Raw genomic sequence first — 12564 nt, forward strand, 5'->3', positions numbered from 1 at the left:
GAGCCATTTTTCATATTTAGGATCACTACATCAAGGCAATCATACTTTTGTCGCTAACTAATATATCTGCATATATTTCAGGATGTTGTGCAAACAAAACAGAATGAGTGTAAACATAACTGTTTCGATAATATAGCATGTCCAAAAAAAGTGGTCTCGTGGCACAACTTACCCCGTGTTTAATTGTGAATAAATGAATGAATTATATACACACCTGTCCCGTTGCATTGCCTTTTTAACAGAGACACTCTATCAAACACACAAAGTCCCAGGTGATCTTTTCACCAAATATTGGGTCATAGTATTCATGTTGCCTCTGTGGTCAATATTGGAAACAAAAATTCATGTTATTGCATGTGTCAGTGCTTACATCATTCACTTTATGATGTTGATCATGTCCATTGAATGCTGCACGGAGAATGAAAGGGTAGGGACAAAAGGCTTCATAAAAGTCAACATGCCTACAAATGTTTTCATTTAGTGAACAGAGGGCAGGGGGGGTTTCAAGATCTATGTGAATTTTTGGTAGAGTTAAAAAAAACAAGCACAGTAGGTTGTGACACCATCATTAATTCACCTCTTTTTTGTACTTTCCCCAGAGTCCACGTCTCATCAGTTTCTTTCTTCTACAGAGAGCTTGATCTTTTTTTATTTTTTTTATGGTAAACAGAATCTGACTCCTTTGATGTAATATGCAAATGGCACCAACTTATCAGCAGCTTTTATAACAATGCTAGTGTCATTTTTATGTTTTGCCAGTGCACTGTTTTTTTGATGTTTTTTTAATACCCACACTGCAAAAAAGGAATTTCAAAAAAGTAAAAAAAGCCTTGTATCAAGAAAATAAGTCTTATTTTTTGTCCAAAAAGAAAATGAATCTGGTCAAGCATGTTTTGCATTAGAAAAATTATCTCATTTAAAGAAAGTATGGCTAACTTTTTCTTAATAAGATATTCCAGCTAATTTTGAGCTAGAATGAACCAGTAACAGGGTATAAAAATGTTTTACAATAAAACCCAGTGAAGCAACAAGATTATTTGCCTTATTTTAAGAGCAAGACCACTTGTACAACTTCTCAATATAAGAATGCCAAGAAACAAGAACAATTAAAGGTTGTTTAATTTCATTTGTTATGTGTTCTCAGACCATCTGAACCTGGCAGAACCTGCTGCTTCATATTTAACATATTAAGATGACAGCAGGCTGGTCTATACAACATACAACATAATACAAATAACCATGCTGGACAAAAACTGCATGGCTCACAAACAAAACAAAATGACCAAAAAGAAATGACCCTTGACTCAACTGCATTCTGAATAACAATGTAGCAATGAATGTGGCTTATGTAGTAAGATCCTGCAAGCATCTGCGTAAAGACTGCTATTAGTTAATTGATTGCTGATCTGCTGTTTTATCATTCAGATTAAAGTTATTTTGATACATGAAAAAAAGAAACAATCATGAACCAACAAAAAAATAAAAACAACAGTCAGTTTGTCTATGAGAGGCCAACACATTTAAACAGTCTGCCTTTTCAGTTCATCAGATGAGGCTTTGTGTAGCCCAAGCACATCTCCCAGATATTTCGTAGGAACATCAGCCGTTATTAGTTCAGTTGCTTGTGCCATGTTTGGAATCTCTATTGTATATGCCATGTCATTTCTATCGTAACAAACAGTATTATGCTGCTGGATCTCAAAACAATATAATGATGAGTTAATTACATAGATATTGCTCACAAATCCAAATTCAGGTAAATCATTGGAATTAACAGCAGGCACAAGTAATTTTTTATTCCTGTATATATTTATTACCATTTAGATAAATCCATTTAACAGTCACTGCATTGTTTATGTCATCATTTCCAAGGAAAGCCCTCATTTTTTCTTTTAAATATGACATGTTGCGTATTTCTGATGTTGGTCCTAATGCACACTCATTAAAAGAAATTGGGTGTTCAGAATGACTTACATTTTGACAACATTCATACATTTGATTGTGCCTTATTAAAGACTTGCAAACATTCAGACAGCTGGCTCCTCTTTGCAATAGCAAGTAGATGGATTGCAGCTAGTTTTGATCTATATTTTGGTTTCCCAATGTATAATAAAACATTAGTAACTTATTCTTGGAAGCATGAGATCCAAGTGGGTTGCAAATTTAAATTTCATCAGAATAAATGATTATCTGTAAAAAATAATTTCCCCCATTTCAGCCTACATTAGACAGCTCCCCTGTACCGCTTTGGCCTCTGAACCCAAGATGACCTGTGATACATCATGTGAGGGAGAATGGGGTAAGTTGAGCCACCCCTTGTTGCTAGGAAATGGTAAAAAACATTGATCAAATATTTAGGAGGAAGGCATCATTTCATGGAGTCTGTGAAGGTAAGAACCACATGGGTAAAGTGGTTAGACATTTATTTCCAAAAAAACATTTTTCACTTTTGAAAGTGAATTTAGTCTATCATAAGTTTCATGAGAATTGTGTTCAGACCAAAACAGAAAATTTTAAATGTGTTTTAAACATCAATTGTGGTATCTATGAGCTACAACACAAGGTCATAAACCTACACTGTAAAAAAGAATATGATCAATAAGTCATAGTAAGTTATTTCTTTAAGTTACTTCTATGTAACATAATGAGTTATGAAATTTCAACTTAATATCACGAGTTAAGAGTATTCCAATTCAGGTTTGTAAGTCAGTTAAATGAAATGTAAATTTCAATGTCTTAACTTAACTCATCAGTGTAAATAGTAATTTTGGTAACCGGATCTCTCAGCATCAAGGGCCATATTAATGCACGTTGCAAATAGTCCCGGAAATTTGGTCTTGCCTAATATGGGACGAAGCTAACAACAAGGGTATAAGAATTTTTTAACACTACATCCCCATGCTCGTTCTGGTTGCAATTCACCATTAACAGAAGAGGAACACCAACAGAGCAGATAGGCACGGTTAAAATGCAAGCGGCGGATGAATATGTTTTGCCAGCGAGATCACATAATGTGACCTCTTGGCGCAAATATTACTCAAGAGTAAAAATAGTCCCGGGAATTCGGTACTAATAAGGGATAAATAACAAGGATGTAAGATTTTTTTTAACACTACAGCAGGTGCCCCACCCGATTTTTAATTCGCCATTTACAAAAGAAGCAGAACACCACGTGAGCACATAATCGACGGTGAAAAGGCAAGCGGCGGAGGAATACGTTTTGTCAGCGAGATCACCGGCCCTTTGTGTGACCTGGCGGCGCGACGGCGGGACTTTTCACAGCAGGGAAGCAAGGTGAGTGATTGCATTCCTTTTCAGTCAACTCGATTTTTAAACTAGTAATAATAATAAAAAATTCAGTTATTGTAACATTTATACACGCAGGTTAGTTAGTGGAAGCTAACCAGGTTACAGTATTGTGAATACTTTTTACTTTCATAAAGAATAAATACAAGCAGTCAGACTCTTACAACATTCACCCCTCAGAGAAGCACATTCATGGCGCTTGGTAAAAGTTTTGTATGGTAACCGTTGTTTGTGGCTGAGCTAGCGGCTTTGAAAGAGGTTCTGTGTGTCGTGATATTCCTAATTAACGGTGTTTGCGCATCGCCCGCCTCTGCTGTGTTGTTACTGAGCTGCTCCAGAGAAATTGAGAGGGTTATTTAACATAACCGGGACTGCGAGTTGCTTTTTCTCATAAGCAACGAACGCTTGTTTTGTGTTCAGCTCAAGCTAAACCTGAGGGTTTTAAGACGCGGGAAAAAGTTGACTAACGCCATCTTGGCTGTGGGGGAGCTGCCATTAACCCTTCAAATCCTAGTGCGTCATCAGCGACACGTTTGGGCTAGCGCACTTTGGAATACCATAAATGTCACCGTTTGTGCTATCGGAAAACATCCAACGGTTTCTGAAAGCTGAGGCGTTTAGCTTTACAGCTAATATGGTGTTATTACAGTAATTTCATTTGCCCCCAGAAAGCTCTTGAAAACACACACAAAAAGTATGCTCAGTTTCATTTTTTCCCCCATTAAAACACTAAAATCAAATTCGCTTTTAGTGATTTTCTTCATTTTAACTATCATTACACTCTGACAACAGGCAGTAAATCATAAATAACTGCCAGAAAATGAAAGTTTCTTCTTGAAAATGGGCACCAGCACTCACAGGACATTTTCTGACCTTTTGTAATCAAAATAAGAAAAAAGACCAGGCGGACATTTTGAGGCTCAGGTCTTAAAGGGTTAAGTAGGCTTTGCAGCAGAATTATGTTCATGTTGTTTGGTGTACCTTACAAGACAGAGCAGTGACAAATATATATATATATATGTGTGTGTGTGTATTGTAGACACACTTTTTGAACTGTTTTCCTTTCCCGTTTGCCAGTAATTTTGTCCGTGATACTGCATGTAGTGTTAATGGCAAGATAATGTTAAACCAAAGGATTTGATATTTTGTTAATGCTCCAATTTTTAAAAGCTAAATTGCTAATGCTAAATGGTTCTGATTACTGTTGCCATTGTGTGCAGTTTATTCTTTGTCATTTTTCAGCTCATATGACTAAATACAGGTTATTTATACTATGTTCTAATTTATATTCTGTGTTTCAGGTGCAGATGGTTCTTTCATTGAAGTTTGGCTGCAACTGTGGATGAAGTGGAGTTGTAAGTTTTGCAGTTTTGCCACTTACAATGAAAAAACAATAGTGAGTCATTATAAAGACAATCATGGACGTGGAAGACGGGGCTTGAGCTGCATTTATCCAAACTGTCTAACAGTTCTCCAATCCCATGCAGACTTTGTGAGACATACAAAGGAGCACAAAAACGGATCAAATCCAGTTGCTAAATTACGCTGTGAACTTTGTACTTTTTCAGCACCAACCAACATCAAACAATATTTTCTTCATTTAAAGAGACATTTGAAAACTAGAGAGACTGTGAATTGCCCATTTGTGGGATGCTCTTTTAAGTCTAGGGTATTCTCAACTTTTACTGCCCATAGAAGTCGGTATCATCGTGCTTCTACGTTTCAGGATTTCAGACCTGACCTTGTTGTTAGGTGCCACAGTCAAGCCTTTGTAAATGATGAAGAGGATGACTTGGATTATTTAGTGTCACCAGATGTGTTGACTGAACCTGATTTTCAGCCTGTACATAAGTCTATTCAGCGGCGAATTGCATCCCTTTTACTTCGGCTGCAAGCCGTCCTTCATGTGTCACAGTCAGCAGTTCAAGTAATTGTGGATGATTTATTTGATATTGGTGAAAGTACTGGACAAATAAGTAAGCAGGCAATTGAAAATATTTTGAAGGGACATAATTGCTCATCTGAAGAATTGACATTGTCATTAACTGAAGCATTACGGAGTGCAAACCCACTCACTTTGCTTTCAAGAGAGGGACCTCTAGGCACAGAGTATAAAAGGCAGTCATTTTATAGACAATATTTTTCTGTCATTGAACCTGTTGAATATGTTTTGAGTATACAAAAAAGGTCTCATACTGTCGTTTATGTCCCTATTCTAAAATTACTCTCTGAAGTTCTCAAAAGAGAGGAGGTGCAGCATGTATTAGGGGAAAACAAACGAGTTGAACAGTCTGGCCACTACAGGTCATTTCTGGATGGTGACTATTGTAAAGAAAATCAAATTCTCTCAGGCCAAGATGTTAGTTTATGCATAACCTTGTACATTGATGATTTCGAAATTTGTAATCCTTTAGGCACATCCAGAAAAAAACACAAAGTCTGTGGTGTTTATTGGGTTCTTGCCAATTTGCCAAGAAAATACAAGTCAGCACTGTCATCAATCTATCTAGCTTTACTGTGTAAGACTGAGCATATCAAGATTTACGGGTATAATAGGGTTTTGGAGCCACTGATTAAAGATGTTCAGTATCTAGAAACAGTTGGTGTATACGTGGAGAAACTTGCTTGTAATGTAAAAGGGACCATTGTGTATGTTGCTGCTGACAACTTGGCTGCACACTCCTTAGGTGGATTCCAAGAATCTTTTAATGTGGAGAAGTTTTGTAGGTTTTGTCTGGCTAATCGAGAAGAAATACAGACTTGTGATGTTAGAAGTGGGAACTTTGTTTTACGGTCACCAGAGTTGTATGATGGAGCTGTAGATGTGTTGAAGCAGAGTGAACTTGTGTCTGTTGATGGTGTGAAACGAGAATGTCCTCTTAACAGATTGGCAGGTTTTCATGCATGCAGAGGCTTTCCACCTGATTTTCTACATGATGTGCTGGAAGGCATTGTACCTGTAGAACTAAGTCTGTGCCTTGCAGATTTTATTTCTAAGAAGTATTTCACATTGGATGAGCTTAATAGTGAAATACAAGGTTTTCCTTTTAAATTCTCTGACAAGACAAACTGCCCTCAGAAACTTCCATCAACTTTTAAACAGAACAGGACTCTAAATGGTAATGGACATGAAAACTGGAGTCTTGTGCGTTTCCTTCCCCTGATCATCGGTCACCGTGTTCCAGAAGGTGATCTAACATGGGAATTAGTCCTTGAGCTCAAAGACTTGGTGGAGTTATTGTCGACCCCATATTTCACTCCAGACTCAGTTTGTTATTTACAATCAAAAATATCGGACCACAGACAGTTGCTGCTGACAGTTTTCCCACATAACAAGTTGCGTCCCAAACATCACTTTATTGAGCATTATCCATATCTTATTCAAAAGTTTGGACCCCCAATTGAGTGGTGGACAATCAGGTTTGAGGCAAAACATTCTTTCTTTAAGAAGGTTGTGCATGATGCCAACAATTTTAAAAACATTCTGCTTACCCTGGCCACAAGACATCAACTTATGTTGGCACATTATCTTGAAATGCCAAGCATTTTCAAGCCTGAGACTGAGACTGCAAAGGTGTCTGATGTGTGCCTGGAAGTCTTAGACAGTGGTGTCAGACAAGCTATCTTGAATAGATACAGTGATGTTGACACAGTTGGACTGACCCTTATGTCTTCCTAAATGGAACAAAATATTCAAAGGGAATGATTCTCCCTGCTGGGAGTACAAGTGGACTACCAGACTTTGGAAGGATTTTGGAAATATGCATTGTGCTGGCTAGTAATGTTTGCTTCATTATTGAACCTTTAACAACGTACTATGTGGAACATCTGCGGAGTTATCATCTTGTGAAGAAAAGTCCTACTGAATGCCTCTTGGTGAAACCAGAGGATCTCAATGACTACGTGCCACTGGTGTCATACTTCATTCAAGGTCGTCTCTTAGTCACTCCCAGGACATTCTTGCTGAAATAAACATGCTGTAAGTAATTACACACTTAATTAGGGCTGAACGACCTTAAAAAATGTCCAATTGTCATTATTTTGACTGCTTTGATTATATTGCAATTAAGATGATTTGTGTTACTAGAGGGAATGATCATTTTTACATTATATAATTTTTATTGAAAAACATTAAAATCACTATAGTGTGATTTTTGCAGGGAACTGGACCAAACAAAGATAATTCTTAAGTCTGTAGAATATGGTTTTAGGACATTTATTTAGAATGACAATTTTAAATTTAAAATGGCATTTTGTCTTTAACAAAAATGGCACCTCCCGTGATGTGAAAATTTAAGTAGGCCATATTGCAATTTTGATAAAATTTCAATTAATTGATCATTTCAATAAATTTGACTATTCAGCCCTAACTCGTATACATGCATAATATACATGCTTATATAGATTCAGTGGCCATTTTATTAGGACCCCTGTGTAATCTAATGCAATTGTTTACAACAGTTCTGCCCCAAATTCTACTTTTGTTAACCCTCATATCCTCTTTGGGCATTTTTGTACATTTTTCTTAACTTTGATTTTTTTGATCTGGTGATCTTTTTGGCTGTGTTACAGCCTGCGGCATGAATTTTTTCAAAAACGTGTCTTTTAGTTACATTTTCTTTCATGTCTTTTATACTCTGATGCATTTACTATACTCTGGACACCTTCGTGCCAAAAATGTACCCGCACAAAAAAACTGCTATGAAATCATAAAACATCTATATTTTTTTCTGATTTTTTTTTTTTTTTCATAAATCACTTAAATAGCTTCCAACTTAATCCAAAATATAAAGCATTCAATAATTTTCAGGATTTTCACCATTTAAATGCCAGTTTAACTATTTTAATTATGAATTATTATGACATAAAAGACTACATCTGAATAAATTTTTTTTTGCTTATGAGAAAAAAAATATCTAATTTTGGCCACTTTTGCCTGTACTCTGGCCTATTATATTTTTGAATAAATCCTATTTTGTGATTAAAAATGTTTAAGGACAGACATGTGGACCCTTTTACTGAATATTTGAACTTAAAAGGATATATTTTTTCTCCCTTTTCAGGTAAAAGTGGTCTACAATGCTGCTGCGCGTTATCATATCAGAAAATGAAATCAGACGTCTTTCAATTGAAGACATCCCCACAAGTGTTGAGGAGCTGTACCAGGTGTTAAGAGCAAACTTTGGCCTGAGAGGTGGATTCATTTTGCAGTTTGAGGATCCGGATTTCAATAATCAGTTGTGCAACCTGACAGATATCAAATACCTCCCTGCAGAGCGGGCAACATTAAAAGTTGTGTTCATAGCTGATGACGTCTCAGATTCTACACTGGACACATGCAGCTTCCCATCTCTCAGTAGTGTGGATTCTGCCGAATGGCCTGACCCCTTCCCGATTCCACAGTTCTCACATGATGTGGAGCTCCAGCTGAAAGAAGCAAATTGTAGGTATGCTAAGGATGGATCTGTGATGGTGATTCCTAAAGGTTTAAAGACTGGTATCCTTGACACACTTGCAGACAGTATGTCGAAGATTAGTGCTTATCCTGACAGGCATCACTACGAGAGTGTAGCCAAATCGCTCGTAGAGAAGCATCCCAGTCTGAAGGACCCAGGGTCTGAAAAAGGATGGTACTCGTGGTTTCACAGCCTGAAATTTAAGCTCGGAAACTATCGGCAAAAGTTAAGTGCTGCAGGATGTCCTGAGGTCATAATAAACAAAAGAAAAGCAGGAGATGTCAAGGGAAAACGTGTAAAGAAGTCCAAGAAAGGTGAGGTCAACTACTGTCCAGATCCACCTGAAGGACAGACTTCTGACGACTTGGAGGAAAAGCGTAAGATGATGGAGGTTGAAATGCTGAAAAAGGACCCTGATCACCAGCTGGTAGAAGACCTGATGGCCGCCACGTTTTCCCAGCGCAGAAAAGAGATTGTTGGAGATCAGCCACTCATAACAGAAGTCACTTCCAGATGGCCTGCTCTGTTCAATGAGAGACAGGTAATCAGTTACACAATTCAATCGAATTTTATTTAGAGTGTAAAATTACCATGCAACACATTGTACATTAATTACACAAAGACATAAAGCATGTTGTGTCAGATACTGTATACTGTGTCCTATTCAGCAATGTGTTTGACTAATATTTTCTGTTTATGTCTCCTCAGATTAGGGCAGAGTTTAAGAGAATCGTCACCACAGACTTGCTGGAATCTTTTCTCAACGGACTTGATGGCCTGGTACCAAGACTGCTGGAGATGTACAAAGCAGCAACCAGGTCTGGAAAGAAGCAATCACTCAGAGACATTTTGGACTGCCTTGAGAAAGATGTAAGTGGAGGAGCTGATGACCATAAACTTAGGCACCCTTTGTTATGTTTGCTATAAGATTTTTATGGTACTGCATGTTCCTTTGTCTCGTAGGACACAAACGAGAGGAGGAGGACTGCTGCTCTGCTCGGCCTGCCACACTTCATAACCGGCGAAGATCCATCAGACGTCATCAGGATGTGTAATGTAAGACCATAACTATATCTGTCATTCAAAACTGCAGATGTGTGTATGTTTTTGTCTGTTTCACTTTTGTTGTTTTGTTTGTTTATCCTATTGGCTGTGTTCATTCTAATGGTCATAAATTTGGCTTTTTTTTTTTAAATAAAATTTTCATATTTAAACCGTACAACCTTAAGGATAAAATGTTCCCATTGGATCATTAAAACTAACATTTTTGATCCCTCTGCCGTTACGAGAGTAAAGAAGACCATTTAAAGGATTAAAATCCTGAAATGAATTAATATTTGGTTTTTATGTTGGTTCAGACTGTTCTGGGGACCGACGGACAAAATGGGGGGCATGACTTCCTTGTTCTATTTTTAAGGATTATGATGACTGAAATTTGAATTAGCCTTGTAAAGCCTATTTACTTGTCATTTACAACAATTACATTATCATTTCTGCTTTTTTCAAGGCTCATGTTGGGGCTCTGGATGAAGCCATGAAGGGGATGCAACTTGGCCTACTGATAGGCTATGAAGATGCTGAACGGAATGCCTTTCCACGTGAGGTCTTCGGTGTGGCAGTTGTGGTCGAGGAGACGATTGTGCTGCACAACATGAAAGATGTGCCATTCAGCTTTGCCATGCTGATGGGCGTCATCTACTGTGTGAATCTTGAGTATCCAGAAGCCATGAGGTATTCCTTTGAGTTTCTTCAGAGAGTGGTGATGAAGATCAAAGCAGACCAAGCCTCTGCTCGAGTACACGGTATAAGAAACAGGATCCTGAGGTACAAACTGTAACTTCTGTTCATCATCTGGAAAGAGTTCCTTGTCAATAATTTTGCTCATTCTGTTGAATACAGACTTGTTGTGTTAGAGGCTGGTTTGTCTGAGACTTTAAAAGGAAAGACTTGTATTTCACCAAAAAAAAAAAGTTCCCATTTCTATCTTTTCAGTGGAATAGGACTGAAGTGGACATGGAAATTACACACACTTAAAATAACTTTAAGCACAGTCTAAGGATATAAAGAACTGATATTGACCCACTTCATTTTGTTGGACTGATTATGAGAGGTGATGGTCTCTGCTGTTCTCTGCTCAGGCAGAATTTTATTTAAGACATACTGTATGTTTTATGGATGTTGAATGCAGTTGTATGGCAAGCCCTTTTTAACATTTAATCAGTAGGGCTGACTAGTATTTTAGTTTTCACTAGTGGAAATGATATTTTGTTTTAATTCAGCAAGTTGCAGACATCTACAATGAACATTTCCATTAGTAAGCAATTAATTACTGATATCAAGAATTAACATTTTGACTAGTGAGAAAAATAATTGTAGATATCCTTAATTAGTCTTGCTAGTAGTCAAAATTACACTATGGATATGCTAGCTCGGGATTCAAAGTAGTCAAAAAAAAACATTTTTGCTGTGTACATTTGCTACCACTACTGATTAAATGTTAAAAGGGCTTGCAATATACTTGTCCATTGCAGTAGTCCAAAGTAGTTTCAGGATTTACAGCACAGTTATTTAACCACTTCATTTTAACCACTTCATTTTCTACTGTTCTCTGCTCAGGCAGATGATTTTCTTTTAACAGATTTTTTGAATGTGAAATGCACTTTTACACAAACCATAAGAACAATCACAGGGTTTAAAGGATTTCTATTGGCCCACTTCATTTTGTTGGACTGATTACAAGAGGTGATGGTCTCTGCTCAGGCAGACTATTTTTATTTAACATACTATATTATTTTATGAATGTTAAATGCCATACTTGTCTTATGTAAGCATTCAACAGTCTCAGGATTTAAAGCATGGTTATTTAATTGTTTTATTTTAAACTGATGGTCTGGGGTGCTCTCTTTTCAGACATGATTTTCTTTAACGCATTTTTTGAATGTGAAATGCACTTCACAAATCATCAGAACAGTCACAAGTGAATTAGGGCAGCTATAGGGTGACTGTTGTTTAACATATTGTTTAAATTTTCTTATTTAACATGCATAACAGTCTCACTTCAACACACATCGGTTTGTTGTGTAGGTCTTGGAGATAAATCCTTTCATTTATTTTGGCTTTTAGCATTGTGTGTTATCCGGCGTCTGCCCTAAGTGTGTTCAAATGAGTTGAAGGCTGAGGCAATTGTTCAAATAAATGTTTTTGAACAGATAAGTTGTAAGTTTGTTGTGAAACTGGTAAACTTGCCATTATTAGTCAAGATAAGGCATAAAAATTAAAAATGTTAGTTTAGTTAGCTTGAAAACTGAAGTTAATTTGCTGCCTTAAAAACATGAGTAAACATAACTTGAAAATCCAATTGGTATGAATATGGTAATTTAAAAATGTGAGTTGAAATAGTGTGGAATTGTGTGTTTCTTTGACAATAGAAAGCAAGTTTTATTGAATGTATAATGTAACATCGTAAGTTGTTTTAACTTGGACTATCAAGTTCAAACAATGAATTATCATTAATTAAAGACTTCTAGAACTTAACTTTGTGAGTTGAAATAATGTGGAATTGTATGTTGATTTAACAAGACAAAACAAGTTTTATTGAATGGATAATGTAACATAGTAAGTTGTTTTAACTCAAAGTATCAAGTTCAAACAATACATTATCATTAATTAAACAACTTGTATAACTTAAATGTGTGAATTGAAACAAAAATTATCTTTAAGTTGAGTTAACTCATGTTTATGAGGCAGCAAATTAACTTACGTTTTTAAGTTGAACCACCTTGATTTTTTTTACAGTGTAGCA

General features: G+C 36.6%; 1 protein-coding gene and 1 long non-coding RNA gene across 2 annotated transcripts; both read left to right on the forward strand.

The window, feature by feature from the left end:
* Window positions 1-3093: 3093 nt before the first annotated feature.
* Window positions 3094-9202, forward strand: LOC148186567 (uncharacterized). Its single transcript, XR_015779529.1, has 3 exons — window positions 3094-3294; window positions 4608-4661; window positions 8370-9202. It is a non-coding gene; the product is annotated as an uncharacterized LOC148186567 (long non-coding RNA).
* LOC148186568 (uncharacterized) lies at window positions 9202-12564 on the forward strand. Its single transcript, XM_088090741.1, has 4 exons — window positions 9202-9303; window positions 9471-9632; window positions 9726-9818; window positions 10270-12564. The coding sequence occupies exons 1-4, from the start codon at window positions 9202-9204 to the stop codon at window positions 10597-10599; spliced, it is 687 nt and encodes a 228-aa protein (XP_087946867.1). The 3' UTR covers window positions 10600-12564.

This window comes from Plectropomus leopardus, chromosome 17, assembly GCF_026936395.1.
Source record: "Plectropomus leopardus strain MGB_pleo_1.0 chromosome 17, ASM2693639v1, whole genome shotgun sequence".
NCBI lineage: Eukaryota > Metazoa > Chordata > Actinopteri > Perciformes > Serranidae > Plectropomus > Plectropomus leopardus.